This window comes from Garra rufa, chromosome 8 (genome assembly GCF_049309525.1).
Source record: "Garra rufa chromosome 8, GarRuf1.0, whole genome shotgun sequence".
NCBI lineage: Eukaryota > Metazoa > Chordata > Actinopteri > Cypriniformes > Cyprinidae > Garra > Garra rufa.
The window spans coordinates 46,923,568-46,943,018 of record NC_133368.1 but is presented as its reverse complement, the minus strand read 5'-3'; the positions used below and the strand labels follow the sequence as shown (position 1 = coordinate 46,943,018).

The 19,451-nt window shown below is 32.3% G+C and overlaps 1 protein-coding gene across 1 annotated transcript in view; it reads left to right on the top strand.

Moving 5' to 3' along the window:
* Positions 1-19,451, top strand: part of slc4a10b (solute carrier family 4 member 10b) — a 131,356-nt gene that overhangs the window by 93,705 nt on the left and 18,200 nt on the right. The window contains exons 10-19 of the mRNA XM_073845143.1: positions 935-1,081; positions 4,181-4,275; positions 10,411-10,585; positions 10,711-10,844; positions 13,935-14,180; positions 14,280-14,385; positions 15,330-15,491; positions 15,664-15,777; positions 17,369-17,530; positions 17,610-17,861. Coding sequence (XP_073701244.1) covers positions 935-1,081; positions 4,181-4,275; positions 10,411-10,585; positions 10,711-10,844; positions 13,935-14,180; positions 14,280-14,385; positions 15,330-15,491; positions 15,664-15,777; positions 17,369-17,530; positions 17,610-17,861 — 1,593 coding nt within the window. The remainder of the gene's footprint in view (positions 1-934; positions 1,082-4,180; positions 4,276-10,410; positions 10,586-10,710; positions 10,845-13,934; positions 14,181-14,279; positions 14,386-15,329; positions 15,492-15,663; positions 15,778-17,368; positions 17,531-17,609; positions 17,862-19,451) is intronic.

Here is a 19,451-nt window from a genome sequence, read left to right as displayed (position 1 = left end):
CAAAAGTTTTTGAACAGTAAGATTTCAGTGTTTTTTAAAGAAGTCTCTTCTTCTTACCAAGCCTGCATTTATTTGATCCAAAATACAGCAAAAACAATTATTGTATATGTAATATTGTGAAATTTTTAATATTTAAAATAACTGCTTTGCATTTGAATATATTTTAAAATATAATTTATTCCTTTAATCGAAGCTAAACTTTCAGCATCATTACTCCAGTCTTCAGTGTCACATGATCCTTCAGAAATCATTGTAATTTGCTGATTTGCTGTTTGAGAAACATTTGTTATTATTATTATTAATAATAATATTTAAAACAGTTGAGTAATTTATATTTAGGATTCTTTGATGAATAGAAAGATCCAAAGATCAGCATTTATCTGAAATATAAAGCTTTTGTAGCATTATACACTATACCATTAAAAAGCTTGGAGTCTGTATAATTTTTTGTTTGTTTGCTTTTTGGGAAAGAAATTATAGAACTTAATATTTGTATTTAGGAAGGATACTTTAAATTGATCAAAAGTGATGATAAAGGCATTTATAAAGTTACAAAAGATAAATGCTGTTCTTCTGAACAGGTTTCATCAAAGAAACCTGAAAAAAATTCTACTCAGCTGTTTTCAACATAATAATAATAATGTTTTTGAGCAGCAAATCAGAATATTAGAATTATTTCTGAAGGATCATGTGACTGGAGTAATGATGCTAAAAATCCAGTTTATAGAAAATATGTATTTTAAATAGTAAAAATATTTCAAAATTGTACTGTTTTACTGTACTTTAGATCAAATAAATGTAGGCTTGGTGAGCAGAAGAGACTTACAAAAAGACTAGCTTATTATACAAAAAGGATATGAACTTGAGATATGAGTGGTAGAAATAAACATCTACACATTTGTGACTGAGAATGTTCTGGTTTTGTCTTTTGTAGGTTTTCCATGATGTGGCCTATAAAGCCAAAGACCGCAATGATCTGATTGCTGGAATTGATGAATTTCTTGACCAAGTTACCGTTCTGCCACCAGGAGAATGGGACCCGTCCATCAGGATAGAGCCGCCAAAAAACGTCCCGTCCCAGGTCAGTGGAGCAAAAAACTACTGTATAATCCAGACAAACTTACAGTAAGACAACACAGAGCTGAAGTACAGTGTTGGGGAAAGTTACTTGCATTACAATATTGAGTTACTCCCTTAAAAAGTAACTAACTTACATTACTTAGTTACCTTTTATGGAAAGTAATGCGTTACGTTACTATTGCGTTACTTTTTAAATCTGGGCAGGGCTTGTTTGTTTTTAATATAAAAAGTTCTATTTTTTGGCAAATGTAAAAGCCTTTTTACACCAAAAGCCTCATTAAATACATAAAGGATATTTGTATTATTTAATATATTTTAATTATTGCAAGTTTGCATTGAATTCCAATGTTTTTATTCATTTTGAGGAATACTGTATCTGTTTTTTTAGTGAGTAGGACGAATTAATGCATATTCACATTTATTCTAGAACTAAAGTAACATCTTACTCACAATTTCTCTCAACATGGGGACAGGAGAGGTTTTAATCAATAAATGGGGGAGAAAAGTAACTGGTGGTACTTATTTGAAAAAGTAACTCAGCTATATATGTCAATTAAAAAGCAATGCGTTACTTTATTAGTTACTTGGAAAAAGTAATATTATTACGTAACGTCTAGGTTATGAAGGTAACCCTCGTTCCCTGAAGGAGGGAACGGGGACGATACATATGGGAACTCGCTTGAGAGTCCAATCATCTCTGAGCCTTATTCAAAAGGCCAGTGAACATTGGCGAGTGGTATTTGCATGCCAAGCCACTCCCCCGTACATACGGGTATATAAGATGGCGGCATGCAGCCAGTCATTCAGGTTTTTGCTGAGGAGCCGGACGAGCCGGCGTCAGCGCGACGCTAGGGTCGTGGCAGGGGATGTAACGTCTCCGTTCCCTCCTTCAGGGAAGGAGGGTTACCTTCGTAACCTAGACGTTCCCCTTCAGTCGTTTCACTATGACGTTACATATGGGAACAGACCCATGGAACAGGCCAGTAGAGACCCATGGAACAAGTGTCAGTAGAGACTTTTAGAATGTTACAAATTGTTTTTAAATGCTGCTAAATCCATTGCTCGATGAGATTTGTAAAAATTAAAGCATTTTAGAAAGGCGGGGCAGAGAGGAGCAACAATAATGTATAGTATGTGGAAAATATATAAATTTTTTTCTCAAACTGCATAAACACATTGCATTACAACGAATACACAAAATAATGCTCTTTTTAGCAACATCATGACCCCTTTAATATGTAATTTAATCTAATTTCAAGTACTTAATTTTTGGAATCTGATTACATAATCAATATTATATGTAAGCAGTTACTACCCAGCTCTGGCTATAGATATACAGTGGTGTGAAAAAGTGTTGGCCTCCTTCCTGATTTTTTATTTTTTTTGCATGTTTGTCACACTTTAATGTTTCAGATCATCAAACAAATTTAAATATTAATCAAAGATAACACAAGTAAACACAACATGCAGTTTTTGAATGACGTTTTTTATTATGAAGGGAAAACAAAATCCAAACCCACATAACTTAATAACTGGTTGGGCCACCCTTAGCAGCAACAACTGCAATCAAGCATTTGCGATAACTTGCAATGAGTCTGTTACAGCGATGTGCAGGAATTTTGGCCCACTCATCTTGGCAGAATTGTTGTAATTCAGCCACATTGGAGGGTTTTCGAGCATGAACCGCCTTTTTAAGGGCATGCCACAGCATCTCAATAGGATTCAGGTCAGGACTTTGACTAGGCCACTCCAAAGTCTTCATTTAGTTTTTCTTCAGCCATTCAGAGGTGGATTTGCTGGTGTGTTTTGGATCATTGTCCTGCTGAAGAACCCAAGTTCGCTTCAGCTAGAGGTCACGAACAGATGGCCGAACATTGTCCTTCAGGATTTTTTGGTAGACAGCAGAATTCATGGTTGCATCTATCACAGCAACTCTTCTATGTCCAGAAGCAGCAAAACAGCCCCAGACCATCACACTACCACCACCATATTTTAGATTTTTTTTCTGAAATGCTGTGTTACTTTTACGCCAGATGTAATGGGACACACACCTTCCAAAATGTTCAACTTTTGTCTCGTCAGTCCACTGACGAGCCTTTATGTTCTTTTTGCTCAGCAGTGGTTTTCGTCTTGGAACTCTGCAATGCAGGCCATTTTTGCCCAGTCTCTTTCTTATGGTGGAGTCATGAACACTGACCTTAACTGAGGCAAGAGAGGCCTGCAGTTCTTTAGATGTTGTTGTGGGCTCTTTTGTGACCTCTTGGATGAGTCGTCGCTGCACTCTTGGAGTAATTTTGGTCGGCTGGCCACTCCTGAGAAGATTCACCACTGTTCCATGTTTTCACCATTTGTGGATAATGGCTCTCACTATGGTTCGCTGGAGTCTCAAAGCTTTAGAAATGGCTTTATAACCTTTTCCAGACTGATAAATCTCAATTACTTTCTTTCTCATTTGTTCCTGAATTTCTTTGGATCTCAACATGCTGTGTAGCTTTCAAGGATCTTTTGGTCTACTTCACTTTGTCAGGCAGGTCCTATTTAAGTGATTTCTTGATTGCGAACAGGTGTGGCAGTAATCAGGCCTGGGTGTGGCTAGAGAAACTGAACTCAGGTGTGATAAACCACAGTTATGTTTAAAAGGGGGGGGGGGGAGAACACTCTTTCAGGGCCATGTGGGTTTGGATTTTTTTTTTTTGCTCTTCATAAAAAAAAAACTTCATTTTAAAACTGCATGTTGTGTTTACTTGTGTTATCTTTGATTAATATTTAAATTTGTTTGATGATCTGAAACATTAAAGTCAAAGAAATCATTAGGGGGGCCAATACTTTTTCACACCACTGTAGATAGGTAAATATATGCAACTCAGACAAGACCAATCATAATTAAATATGCAAATGTCATGATGACATCATAGCTGTCTACAAAACAAGTGTCTGCGTGTTAATCAGGCTGAATTAACTGCAGTAGTTAACATGTACAGTCACAGATTTAGAAGCAACACTAACCGGAACGTTTGAGGAATATCACTGCAAAAGCGCTGCTGCTTGCTGTCAGAACTCCTCTCACAGTTTTCTCTCTGTCTGTGTCTTGATATAACAGGAGAAGAGAAAGATCCCTGCAGTGCCTAATGGAGAGCTGGCAGAGACCGAGGAACATGGTGGACATGGAGGCCCTGAGCTGCAGCGCACCGGGAGGTCAGTCTGGAGTGTGTGTGTGTGTGTGTGTGTGTGTGTGTGTGTGTGTGTGTGTAGACACATCACAATCACATGTCAGTTTGTGTGAAAGCCATCGAAAATATAAGTCATAAATGAGATTGTTGTAAGATCTCCTTTTAGAGGAAATGGAGGTGTTTGCTGAAGCCTCCTGCTTTTTTGAAAGAGATTCTAATGTAATCTTAATAATTGTTTAGATACCAAAGTCTGCAATCAAATGTTTATCATTTAATAATTTATCAATAAATTTTTCAAAATTTTCTGAGCTGTTATTCATATTTTGTTGTCTATACTACTATTTTTTTAATGTAAGACAAAGACTAAGTTGATATAATTATTATATGTTATTATAGTTAAAACTAAAAACGAAACTGAAAGTTTAATACAACAATTTCATTACTTGAAAAAAAAAAAAAAAAAAAAAAACATTATTTAACAAACTTTTATTCCAGGTAGTTGCTACGGCAATATTTAAGACATATTTAACAAACACAAAAACTAATAAAAATGACCAATACACACACAAAAAAACACTTAAACTAACTAAAATAAAAACAAAAAAATATACAAATATAACTCAAATGAAAAATGCAAAATATTAATAGAACTGTAACAATATATCAATGATACCTGAATAATACACTGTATTACAAGTTTTCTGAAATGTTGTGTTGTTAAAAACTGTACCTAATTAAATATGCACTAATTTGCATACATTTTGGATAAAGCCAGATTCAAAATTCTTGTGAATCAATAAAATTAATTGAAAAATGTGTAATTAACTTTAACTAAGATAAAATAAAGAATTAAAAACATTATTTAACAAACACAAAAACCAATAAAAATTACCAAAACACACACACACACACACTAAAACTAACTAAAATTAAAATAAAAACTGAAAATATACAAATAAAAACTCATGCAAATTATTAATTAAACTCTAATAGTATATCAATGATACTTAAATAATACTCTGTATTACAAGTTTCCTAAAATGTTATTTTGTTAAATACGCAAATTAACTATATCTAATTAAATATGCACTATTTTGTATACATTTTGGAACAGAAATCTGAACATTGGATAAAGTCAGGTTCAAAATTCTTGTGAATCAACAAATTAATTGAAATTGGAATAGAATATTTAAGACGCATTTAACAAACAATTAAATTAATACAAATGACACAAAAAATACACTAAAAACACTAAAACTAACTAAAATAAAAACAGAAAATATACAAATAAAAAATCATGCAAAATATTAATAAAACTATAACAGTGTATTGTGTTTAAATACCTAAGTCTGCAATCAAATGTTTGATTTATCAATACATTTTTTCAAATGATCAGAGCTGTTATTTATATTTTGTTGATCTATTTCAGTTTCTTTAAATAAAACGTAGAATAAATATTTAAGACAAAGTTGATATTATTATATGTTATTATAGTTAATTAAAACTAAAACTTTAATAAAACATTTTTTGTTACTTGAAATAAAATAAACTTCAACTGAAGTAAAATTTATTATTTTAAAAAACATTACTTAACAAACTTTTATTTCAGGTAGTTGCTAAGGCAATATTTCTTGTTTTCATTTAGTTGAACTTTATGTACCTAAACTGAATTATAAACAAATAAAAACTATGTAGACATATTTAACAAAAACAATTAAAATGACAAACACATGAACAGTAAATTTTAAATAAAAACTGAAAATATAAAAATAAAAACTTGTGCAAAAAATTAATAAAAATAGTATATCAGTGATACTTAAATAATACTCTGTATTTCAGGCTTTCTAAAATGTCATGTTGTTAAATAACCAATTTTACTATATCTAATTAAATATGCTCTAATTTGCATACAATTTGGAACAGAAATCTGAACATTGAATAAAGCCAGGTTCAAAATTCTTGTTAATCAATTAAATTAAATGAACTTTTCGTTACTCGAAATAAAATAAACTTTAACTAAGATAAAATAAATAATTAAAAACATTATTTAACAAACTTTTATTTCAGCTAGTTGCCAAGACAATGTTTCTCATTTTTGTTTAGGTGAGCTTTATGTACTAAAACTGAAATAAAAATGAATAAAAACTATGTATACATATTTAACAAACACAGAAATGAATAAAAATTACAAAAACACAAAATTAAAATAAAACAGAAAATATAAAAATAAAAATTAATGCAAAATATTAATAAAACTATTATAGTATTTCAATAATGCTTAAATAACACTATTACAAGTTTTCAGAAATGTTGTTTAAATATGCAAATTAACTATGTCTAATTAAATATGCACTATTTTGCATATATTTTGGAACAGAAAAATTCAAAATTATTGTTTGATCTTGATGACATAGTTAAAAAGAGTTAAAAATTCAGATTTCTCTTTTTATCACTCCATAAATCAGAAAATATTGTCAACATCCAGAAAAAAAAATATTAATAATAATGATAATGAATTGGAGGAAAAAAAAAAACTAAACAGCCTTTAAACGCATGTATTTTAATTGAAATCGACACGCGCAAATAGATAAAATAAACACTTAAAATTGTGTTTTGGATGTTTTCTGCCAACTAATATGAAACTAAATTCTTTGCACTCCAAAAATGAAATAAAATAAAATACATTTAAATTAAAAAATTAAATAAAATAAAATAATAAAGTTTGAGAACGATGAAGCCTATTTTTAGGTGCATTAAAACTGTTTTGCACTGTGAAATTATTTTCATGAGAATTACACACATTCACCCCCAAATTCCATTAATCCATGATATTTTACATTTGAGTTTTTTTTTTTTTTCAAATTACCATTACTGTAATATAGTAATGTAAAAAATAAAATGTAAATAATACAAGTAATAAAAATAAATAAATAAACACACACTTCATTGATTTTCTGTCCACTAGTCTAAAACAATGTTATGAAAAGCCGAATAATCCAAAATCTCAAAAGTGACCATTGCATCGAATTGAAAAAACAGCGTGTCTTTCCTTAAACACAACGGCTTAATTCCATGAAGTATGAAAGGACAACCTCTAAGAAATAAAATGTTCCTTTTCAAATCCGAATGGCTGTAAAAGGTCACACAGCTCACCGTTGCATTCATTCGGACCGTTAAAGGGCACATAATAATGCAGATCATTTAAGATGATGGTTTCATTCTGTAGTACAATGTAACCGAGAGCCGTGCCACCGAAGACCAGGTTTTCAACTCTCCAGTGAACTGGACAGACGCCATGTTTGACATTTGGTCACACTCTTCCTGTTGAGTGACAGTTTTCACAACTTTGAGTGACTTTCTCTCTTCTCACAACAATAATCCCCTTCTGTTCTCAGATGGCTCTTTTCTCCCAAATGGTTCGCGGCGATCATATCTGATCAGCCCTAATTAATATTTCTTTCTGGTTAAAGAATATATGCCTTATGTACTATGTATACACTTTGTACAAAATGTATGCATGGAATATCTGGATGATATTTGTTAAATTGCACTACAGAAAATATGTGACCCTAGACCACAAAACCAGTCTTAAGTAGCACGGGTATATATTTGTAGCAATAGCCAAAATTTATACATTTTTCTTTTATGCCAAAAATCATTAGGATATTAAGTACAGATCATGTTCCATGAAGATATTTCGTACATTTCCTACCACAAATGTATCAAAACCTATTTTTGACTAATAATATGCATTGCTAAGAATTTCATTTGGACAACTTTAAAAGTGATTTTCTCAATATTTAGATTTGTTTGCACCCTCAGATTGCAGATTTTCAAATATTGCCTTGTCCTAACAAACCATACATCAATGAAAAACTTATTTATTCAGCTTTCAGATAATGTATAAATCTTAGTTTAAAAAAATTTACTCTTATGACTGGTTTTTGTGGTCCAGGGTCACATATGTATTACCAAAATGTAATGCTGTCAATTTGACAAAATGACAAATGCATTGGGTTTAAAATCTGTTTTGATTTTAGCATCTCTTTTTTGACTCATTTTTATCAGACTGACAAATGTTTATACATTTTTAAACAAAACTGTTACAAAAATGTACTAAATAATGAATCAAAAATGTAAAATAGCTGAATTGGTTGAATATTTTAACCATTTTATTCTTATATTTATGTACTACATTATACGTTTTCCCACTGTAAATATATCAAAACGTTTTTTTTTTTTTTATTAGTAATATGCATTGCTAAGAATTTCATTTGGACAACTTTAAAGCTGATTTTCTCAATATTTAGATTTTTTTGCACCCTCAGATTGCAGATTTTCAAATATTGCCTTGTCCTAACAAACCATACAACAATGAAAAGCTTATTTATTCAGCTTTCAGATAATGTATAAATCTTAGTTTTAAAAAATGTACTCTTATGACTGGTTTTGTGTGTTCTGGGTCACATATGTTTTACCAAAATGTAATGTTTTTTTTTTGACCTTGCATTTCCAGTGCGACAAATGCATTGGGTTTAAAATCTGTTTTGATTTTAGCATCTCTTTTTTGACTAATTTTTATCAGACTGACAAATGTTTATACATTTTTAAACAAAACTGTTACAAAAATTTACTAAATAATGAATCAACAATTGTAAAATAGCTGAATTGGTTGAATATTTTAACCATTTTATTCTTAAATTTATGTACTGCATTTTACGTTTTCCTACTGTAAATATATCAAAACGTTTGTTTCAATAGTAATATGCATTGCTAAGAACTTCATTTGGACAACTTTAAAGGTGATTTTCTCAATATTTAGATTTTTTTGCACCCTCAGATTGCACCCAAATATTGCCTTGTCCTAACAAACCATACTTCAATGAAAAGCTTATTTATTCAGCTTTCAGATGATGTATAAATCTCAATTTCAAAAAAATTACTCTTATGGCTGGTTTTGTGGTCCAGGGTCACATATGCTTTACCAAAATGTAATGCTTTCAATTAGACCTTGCATTTCCAGTGCAACAAATGCAATGGGTTTTGAATTGATTTTAGCATCTCTTTTTTGACTAATTTTGATCAAACTGACAAAAGAGTTTCATTTAGACAACTTTAAAGGCGATTTTCTCAATATTTAGATTTTTTTGCACCCTCAGATTGCAGATTTTCAAATATTGCCTTGTCCTAACAAACCATACTAATGTGATGCCATGTATCGCTCTCAATTTGACAAAATAACAAATGCATTGGATTTAAAATCTGTTTTGATTTTAGCATCTCTTTTTAGACTAATATTAATTAAAAAAAATTATGCAAAATAGTTTAAAAATTTTAATAAAAAATGAATTGGTTGAATATTTTAACCATTTTATTTTTATATTTATCTACTACATTTTACGTTTTTAGTAGTACTCTGTTTTCAGAATTAAATGCTAGTCAGTGTTGGGTGAATTGTGAAAATGTATTTATTACAGGCTATGAAATTGTATTAGTATGTACTAAATTAAAATGTATATTTTTGTCCTTATGACATTGCAACTGTTTTTTTCATATGCAAGACGCACCAGACTTTCTGTCTTGCTGTGAAACAACACTGGTCAGAAAACCGTGACTTCATGTGAGGAATATTTCACATATGTGTCGGCACATGGAGAAAAATCTCCAGCCATCCTATAGATAAATAGATTTTTGGTTTGTTTTTAGAGGTGTGACTTGCAAGAAATTCTTGCACTCCAAAAATAAAATAAAATAATCAAATCAAATCAGTAATAGTTTAAAAATTAAGCCTATTTTTAGGTGCATTAAAATAGTTTTGCATGCATTTACCCTCAAATTCCTGTGTATAATGCATAATGATATTTGCATAATGATATTACATTTAAGTTGTTTTTTTATTGAATTTTTGTTTTTATATTCAAATTCTCATTACCGTAATACAGTATTGTCAAAATTACTATTTAAATAATAGTAAAATATTGTTTTTGCATTGTAGTAATGACAGTTTGGGGAAAAAATGTTACATTTAATTGCCTGGTGAGTGTTTATTTAGCATCTAATTCTCTGTGGAATGTAACACTGTGAATTCGGTTTAAGCCAGTTTTCCACCTCTTTCCTCCGCTCAGACGGCAGCAATCTTGTGTCTGGTGTTTTTTGTCAGGTTTTTTGGTGGATTTGTCCTGGATATAAAAAGGAAGGCTCCGCACTTCCTGTCGGATTTCACAGATGCGCTCAGCTTGCAGTGTTTGGCCTCTTTCCTGTTCCTGTACTGCGCCTGCATGTCCCCTGTTATCACCTTCGGAGGGCTGCTGGGAGAAGCCACAGAGGGACGCATAGTAAGAACACCTGAACACACGCAGGCTCTCTAATTGGTGTAGTTGGCTAGTCATTAATATTTGAATCTGTTTAAGTGTGGTCATGTAAACATGATGCTTTGTGACATATTGTCCCCTGTTCCCAGAGTGCAATTGAGTCGCTGTTTGGAGCCTCCATGACTGGAATTGCTTACTCGCTTTTTGCCGGACAGCCTCTCACTATTCTGGGCAGCACTGGACCCGTCCTGGTGTTTGAGAAAATATTATTCAAATTCTGCAAGTATGTCTAATATAAACAACTCTGGGTTTTATATTATCTATCTATCAATCTATTGTTCATTCTATTGTTATAACGTTTTATCCTTCTAGCATTGTCATTCTATCTATCGTTGCATTATTCTATCATTCTATCTATCTATCTATCTATCTATCATCTATCTATCTATCTATCTGTCGTTCTATCATTCTATCGTTCATTCTATCGTTCTGTCTAGCATTTCATCATTCTATCATTCTATTCTATCCATCATTTTATCATTCTATCATTCATTATATAATATCTATCTATCTATCTATCTATCTATCTATCTATCTATCTATCTATCTATCTATCTATCTATCTATCTATCTATCTATCTATCTGTCGTTCTATCTATCTATCGTTCTATCATTCTATCGTTCATTCTATCGTTCTGTCTAGCATTTCATCATTCTATCATTCTATTCTATCCATCATTTTATCATTCTATCATTCATTATATAATATAATATATCGTTCATTCTATCGTTCATTCTATCGTTCTGTCTAGCATTTCATCATTCCATTCTATCCATCATTTTATTATTCTATCATTCATTATATAATATCTATCTATCTATCTATCTATCTATCTATCTATCTATCATCTATCTATCTATCTATCTATCTATCTATCTATCTATCTATCTATCTATCTATCTATCTATCTATCTATCTATCTATCTATCTATCTATCTATTTTATCATTCTATCATTCTATTCTATCCATCATTTTATCATTCTATCATTCTATTCTATCCATCATTTTATCATTCTATCATTCTATTCTATCCATCATTTTATCATTCTATCATTCATTATATAATATCTATCTATCTATCTATCTATCTATCTATCTATCTATCTATCTATCTATCTATCTATCGTTCATTCTATTGTTTATCGCTCATTCATTCTATCATTCTATTCTATCCATCATTTTATCATTCTATCATTCATTATATAATATCTATCTATCTATCTATCTATCTATCTATCTATCTATCTATCTATCTATCTATCTATCTATCTATCTATCTATCTATCTATCTATCTATCTATCTGTCGTTCTATCTATCTATCGTTCTATCATTCTATCGTTCATTCTATCGTTCTGTCTAGCATTTCATCATTCTATCATTCTATTCTATCCATCATTTTATCATTCTATCATTCATTATATAATATCTATCTATCTATCTATCTATCTATCTATCTATCTATCTATCTATCTATCTATCTATCTATCTATCTATCTATCTATCGTTCATTCTATCGTTCATTCTATCGTTCTGTCTAGCATTTCATCATTCCATTCTATCCATCATTTTATTATTCTATCATTCATTATATAATATCTATCTATCTATCTATCTATCTATCTATCTATCTATCTATCTATCTATCTATCTATCTATCTATCTATCTATCTATCTATCTATCTATCATCTATCTATCTATCTATCTATCTATCTATCTATCTATCTATCTATCTATCTATCTATCTATCGTTCTATCGTTCTATCTATCGTTCTATCTATCATTCTATCTATCGTTCTATCTATCTATCGTTCTATCTATCGTTCTGTCTAGCATTTCATCATTCTATCATTCTATTCTATCCATCATTTTATCATTCTATCATTCTATTCTATCCATCATTTTATCATTCTATCATTCTATTCTATCCATCATTTTATCATTCTATCATTCTATTCTATCCATCATTTTATCATTCTATCATTCATTATATAATATCTATCTATCTATCTATCTATCTATCTATCTATCTATCTATCTATCTATCTATCTATCTATCTATCGTTCATTCTATTGTTTATCGCTCATTCATTCTATCATTCTATTCTATCCATCATTTTATCATTCTATCATTCATTATATAATATCTATCTATCTATCTATCTATCTATCTATCTATCTATCTATCTATCTATCTATCTATCTATCTATCTATCTATCTATCTATCTATCTATCTATCATTCTATCGTTCATTCTATTGTTTATCGCTCATTCATTCTATCATTCTATTCTATCCATCATTTTATCATTCTATCATTCATTATATAATATCTATCATCTATCTATCTATCTATCTATCTATCTATCTATCTATCTATCTATCTATCTATCTATCTATCTATCTATCTATTCATCATTTATCTGTCTCATTTGTTCATTCATTCGTTTCTGTCATTCTATCTATTGTTCTATTCTATCGCTTTATTGTTCTGTCGTTTTATCTTTTTATCATTCTGTCATTCTATCATTTTTTCATTCTATTCTGTTGTTTTACTGCTCTATCATTTTATAGTTTTATCTATCTATCTATCTATCTATCTATCTATCTATCTATCTATCTATCTATCTATCTATCGTTCATTCATTCTATCATTCTATTCTATCGCTTTGTCTATCCATCATTTTATCATTCATTATATAATATCTATCTATCTATCATTATATCGTTCTATTGTTTATCTATCATTTGTTCATTTCAATCGTTTTTTCATTCTATCGTCTATATCTATCTATCTATCTATCTATCTATCTATCTATCTATCTATCTATCTATCTATCGTTCAATCTATTGTTCGTTCTATCATTCGTCCTATCGTTCTCTCATTCTATCGTTTATCTATCTATCTATCGTTCTATCTATCAGTCGTTCATTCTATCGTTCGTTCATTCTATCGTTTATCTATCTATCCGTCTATCTATCTCGTTTTATGTTCTATCATTCTCATTCTGTCATTCTATCTCTCTATCTATCGGTCATTTGTTTATTTGTTCATTCTTGATTTTCTCATTCACTTATCTAATCTAATCTAGCAACCACCCATAATGCCATGGCATTGCTCTAGAATGCATCCAGAACCCTAGAAACTATTTAGCAACCATTTCAGAATATCTTTGTGAACCCTTACCAATGCCTACATCTCTTCAGACTTGAAATCTCTCTCCAAACTGTCCGATAACTCGGACTACATAGGCCTGTGTAATCGTCAGACTGTGTTTACATCACTCGTGGCTCCCGGTGTGTTTGTTCGCAGGGAATACGGGCTGTCGTACCTGTCCCTCAGGGCATGTATCGGGTTATGGACGGCGTTCCTCTGTCTGCTGCTGGTGGCCACTGATGCCAGCTCCCTCGTCTGTTACATCACACGCTTCACAGAGGAGGCCTTTGCCTCTCTCATCTGCATCATCTTCATCTATGAGGCCTTGGAGAAGCTCATTCATCTCGGGGAGACGTATCCCATTAATATGAACAACAATTTGGACAAACTCACCACTTACAGGTCAAAACTCATAATAGACTCCAATGCTGTAAAGAAGATCCCTATGCTGTAGTATTATAGAAACAACTGCATTTTACCCACAATTTTCTGTTCTTGTAGATGTTCCTGTATTGAGCCTGCAAACCCCAGCAATGCCACTCTTCAATATTGGGAGCAGAACAACATCTCAGCTCCAGAGATCTTCTGGGAGGCTCTGGAAGTTCAGGTCAGAATTGTATTTGTGGCTTTTGGGAATCTGCTATACTGTTATAAAGGTCTCATTGTTTATAGTACTTTATCTTACTTTTTGGCCATGTACTCACACAATGTACTCAACCCCTTGTTATCCAAGATGTTCATGTCTTTCTTTCTTCTGTCGTAAAGAAATTTGAGTAAAACATTTCAGGATTTCTATAGTGCCCCCAATTTGAACTTTCAAAATGCAGTTTAAATGCAGCTCTAAATGATCCCAGCCGAGGAAGAAGGGTCTTATAGCGAAACGATCAGTTATTTTCTAAAAACATTTACAATTTATATACTTTTTAATCTCCACACACAGAGCTAGACAAAACGAGCATTTGAGGTTAAAAATTTTATAAATTGTAATTTTTTTTTTTTTTTTTTAGAAAATAACAGATTTTTTGCTAGATAAGACCCTTCTTTCCACGGCTGTGATCGTTTAGAGCCATTTGAAGCTGCATTTTAGAAGTTCAAACTCAGGGGCACCATAGAATTCCATTATGTGGAGAGAAATCCTAAAAAGTTTTTCTCAAAAAACATAATTTCCTTACGACTGAAGAAAGACATGAACATCTTGTATGACAAGGGGGTACATTATCTGTACATTTTTGTTCTGAAAGTGAACTACTCCTTTAAGTGAGATTAAGGAAATTTGAACTGGATTACATGTGTTAACTCACCATGAAAGCTAAAAAAAGATCATTGCCGCTGCTCGTCTTTTAATGGGCAAGAGTGAAAATAACAGCAAGTTGAACAGAGGTGTATGTGTTTGTGTGTGATTTGGAAACACAATAATACACATAATTTAAAGAGTTCATCAAAAAAATGAACAATTTGTTGTCATTTACTCACCTGAATGTTGTTGTGAATGAACTGTTACTTTAAGAAATGAAAAAGCTAGCCTAACCCATTATTTCTTTCTCATTTCAGGACTGCATTGAGAAGAAAGGAGAATTTGTGGGGTCGGCTTGTGGGCCTCATGGTCCGTATGTTCCTGATGTACTCTTCTGGTCTGTAGTTCTCTTCTTTTCCACGGTGGCCATGTCAGCGTTCCTCAAGGAATTCAAAACAAGCCGTTACTTCCCCACCAAGGTACTGCAGTCATTATCCGCCCACCGTCTGTCTGTGAGCCGCTGCTTTTGCTGTGGCGCTTTATGTCACGATTCTGTAGTTATTTAAGTTCTGGCGCTCTCTAGTGTTACTCTGGAGTATCTGCTTCAGCTGTATGGAGGGCAATGACATTGGTAAATCCTGTATCCTCCAGGTCAGAGGCATTATCAGTGACTTTGCGGTCTTCATCACTATTCTTACGATGGTTCTGGTGGATTACGCTTTAGGAGTGCCTTCCACCAAACTGAAGGTCCCCAATGAGTTTAAGGTTTGTTAATGTCTACATTTCAATTATTATGATGAACAGCTGAGGTCAGAAGTTTACATACACCTTATAGAATCTGCAAAAGGTTAATTATTTTACCAAAATAAGAGGGATCAAACAAAATGCATGTTATTTTTTATTTCGTATTGACTTGAATGAGATATTTCACATAAAAGACGTTTACACAAGAGAAAATAATAGTTGAATTTATAAAAACAACCCTGTTTAAAGGTTTACATACACTTGATTGTTAATACCGCATTGTTATCTGAATAATCCACAGTTTAGTGTTAAACTGCCTGCTCTTCTTCAGAAAATTCTTTGGTTTTTTAGCATTTTTGTGTATTTGAACCCTTTCCAACAATGACTGTATGATTTTAAGATGCATCTTTTCACACTGAGGACAACTGAGGGACTCATATACAACTATTACAGAAGGTTCAAACTCTCACTGATGTTTCAGAAGGAGAAACGATGCATTAAGAGCGGGGGTGAAAACTTTTGAACAGAATGAAGATGTGTAAATTTTTCTTATTTTGCCTAAATATCACAATTTTATTTTATTTAGTACTGTCCTTCAGAAGCTACAGAAGGTGTCACATGTTTCCCAGAAGACAAAATAATTTAAATTTACCCTGATCTTCAAATTCCAAATATTTTCACCCCCTGGCTCTTAATGCATGGTTTTTCCTTCAGAAGCATCAGTAAGCGTTTGAACCTTCTGTAATAGTTGCATATGAGATTTTTATGAAGAACAGCGGGGTTTGACTGTCCTGGACAAACAAGGGACTCATTAACAACTATCACTAAATTAAAAAAAAAAAAATAAAACTGCTGTGGATAATTCAGGTAACAACACAGTATTAAGAATCAAGTGTATGTAAACTTTTAAACAGGGTCCTTTTTATAAATGTAACTACTATTTTCTCTTGTGAACTATATGTAAAAGCAGATTCTGCAAGATGTGTGTAAACTTTTGATCTGTTTATCTGTCTGTCTGTCTTTTAAATTCCAGGCTTTTCAAACTCCTTCGAATTTTAAATCTACTCCAGTATAAAAACCTTGAAACGTCAAGCTTTTAAATCATTAAAATTTTCAAATTATTTGAAACTTTCATACTAGGCCCTCTCAAACCAACATCACACTTTACTTTCTAGTTCAATACGTTAATGTATCGTACCATACATTATTTTTATCTTAATCTAATAAAATTTAATTAACAAACATGAGATATTGTTGGCTGTAAAGGTAAAATAAATTTTAGAAATGAAACATTTTTCAAACACAAAGAGGGTTATCATTTGCAATAGAAAAAAAATTACGAAATGTTAATATTACTAGAAAAAAGGAAAACCAAACAAATATATAATGGAATTACAGCATTATGTACAGTTAAATAAATAATTCAAAGCACTACTTCACAAAAAAAAGCAATGTTGAAAGTTTATGTTAGCCATATGTTAACTGTAACAGAACAGTGTATATATATATATATATATATATATATATATATATATATATATATATATATATAGACTTGATAAGAATAGATTTTGCTAGTTTAATACCGTATATTCTTGCAACATGTTTTCAGCCAACTCGTGATGATCGTGGGTGGTTCGTTAACCCGTTGGGTCCAAACCCGTGGTGGACGTGTGTGATTACAGTCATTCCCGCCCTCCTCTGCACCATCCTCATCTTTATGGACCAGCAGATCACAGCTGTGATCATCAACAGGAAGGAGCACAAGCTAAAGGTGGTGCTAATTCCTTCAAACATCCAATCAAGTCTGAAAAACATGAGTTAACCCTTCATTTGATGTCTTGTTCCTGCAGAAAGGCTGTGGCTATCATCTGGACCTGTTCATGGTGGGTGTGATGCTGGGTGTCTGCTCTCTGATGGGGCTGCCGTGGTTTGTGGCAGCGACGGTTCTGTCCATCACTCACGTCAACAGTCTGAAGCTGGAGTCTGAGTGTTCGGCGCCCGGAGAACAGCCCAAGTTCCTCGGGATCAGAGAGCAGCGGATCACCGGCCTCATGATCTTCCTCCTCATGGGCTGCTCCGTATTCATGACCTCAGTGCTGAAGGTCTGGAACTCAATGATCAAAATATATGCACAGGGCTCGAAATTAACATTTTTACTTGGATGAACTGGTGCTCTCAACATCAAAAAGTTAGGAGCACCAAAAAAAATTTAGGAGCACCCAATCAGGGCTCGAAATTGCGACTGTTTTGGTCGCATATGCTCCCAAAATTTAATCTGCGCGACCTCAAATTATATTCGGGAGCATTTGTGTGCGAGAAATTGTTGTGGTGTGACTTGGTTTCATTTCTTTACAAAACTTTGGCTAGCCTAACTACTGCACAGACTGCTGTGAGCTGATGCAATGACAGTCTCTTCGTTCTCTCCAACATTACATAACCATTTAAACTTCATCTTTGCATTATTACCTTTAATGCAGATTTGAGATATTAGCCGTCAATCACTGAACTAGGAGACGGACGTTTTCTCTCAACAGCCTCTGTTTCGGATTTGCACAAACCACTTTGCAATTATATATGTGACCCTGGACCACAAAACCAGTCTTAAGTCGCTGGGGTATATTTGTAGCAATAGCCAAAAATACATTGTATGGGTCAAAATTATTGATTTTTCTTTTATGTCAAAAATCATTAGGGAATTAAGTAAAGATCATGTTCCATGAAGATTTTTTGTAAAATTCCTACTGTAAACCTATCAAAATGTAATTTTTGATTAGTAATGTGCATTGCTAAGAACTTAATTTGGACAACTTTAAAGGTGTTTTTCTCAGTATTTTGATTTTTTGCACCCTTAGATTTCAGATTTTCAAATAGATGTATCTCGGCCAAATATTGTCCTATCCGAACAAACCATACATCAATAGAAAGTTTATTTATTGAGCTTTCATATGATGTATATATCTCAGTTTTGTAAAATTTAACCTTATGACTGGTTTTGTGGTCCAGGGTCACATATTAGTATTCATTATAATAGTATGATATGATGATTTTGTGGACAATCAAGAGGTCTCCACAATCTGCTTTTAAAGAAATATACTATATTTCGTGTTTGAGCGCGCACATTCTGTCAGATACAATTCTGGTGCCTGCGTCTCAATATACTGTACAATGCGACATACATTCACATCAAATGATAACACAGGAGTGTAATTTCCACTGGGGACACGCTTTTCAAAATCTCACTATGTCCTCCCACTTTCAAATGGTTTTGTTAAAGTAATCTCTTGTATTGCAGAATGCACGCTCAGCGCCGCCGAGAGTTTCGCGCAATCGTTAAAACGAAACCAAAAGTAAAACATGCACACGCATTCACAAGCAATTTTAATACTCCATGTTTAGAGAGTGACTCCCCAATGCACGCAAATTAGGCTACATAAAATATCTGGGCTGTTATTAGTATGTGAGCTATATTAAGTTGTGTAGTTATCTATAACTCTGCATCATGCTTGAAAAATTCGGTCTCTATTTGCACTTTGAATATTGAAAGAGTAGCCTACTTTGATTATGGCTGCATTTATTGTCTACACGACTAAGAAAGAACTGTGTCGTTTATTTTTTGTTATTTATACTGTAGATTATTTAAAAATGCAGTGGTTGCCTCTAATTTAAATGGCTCTACCTATAATAGAGAAAAT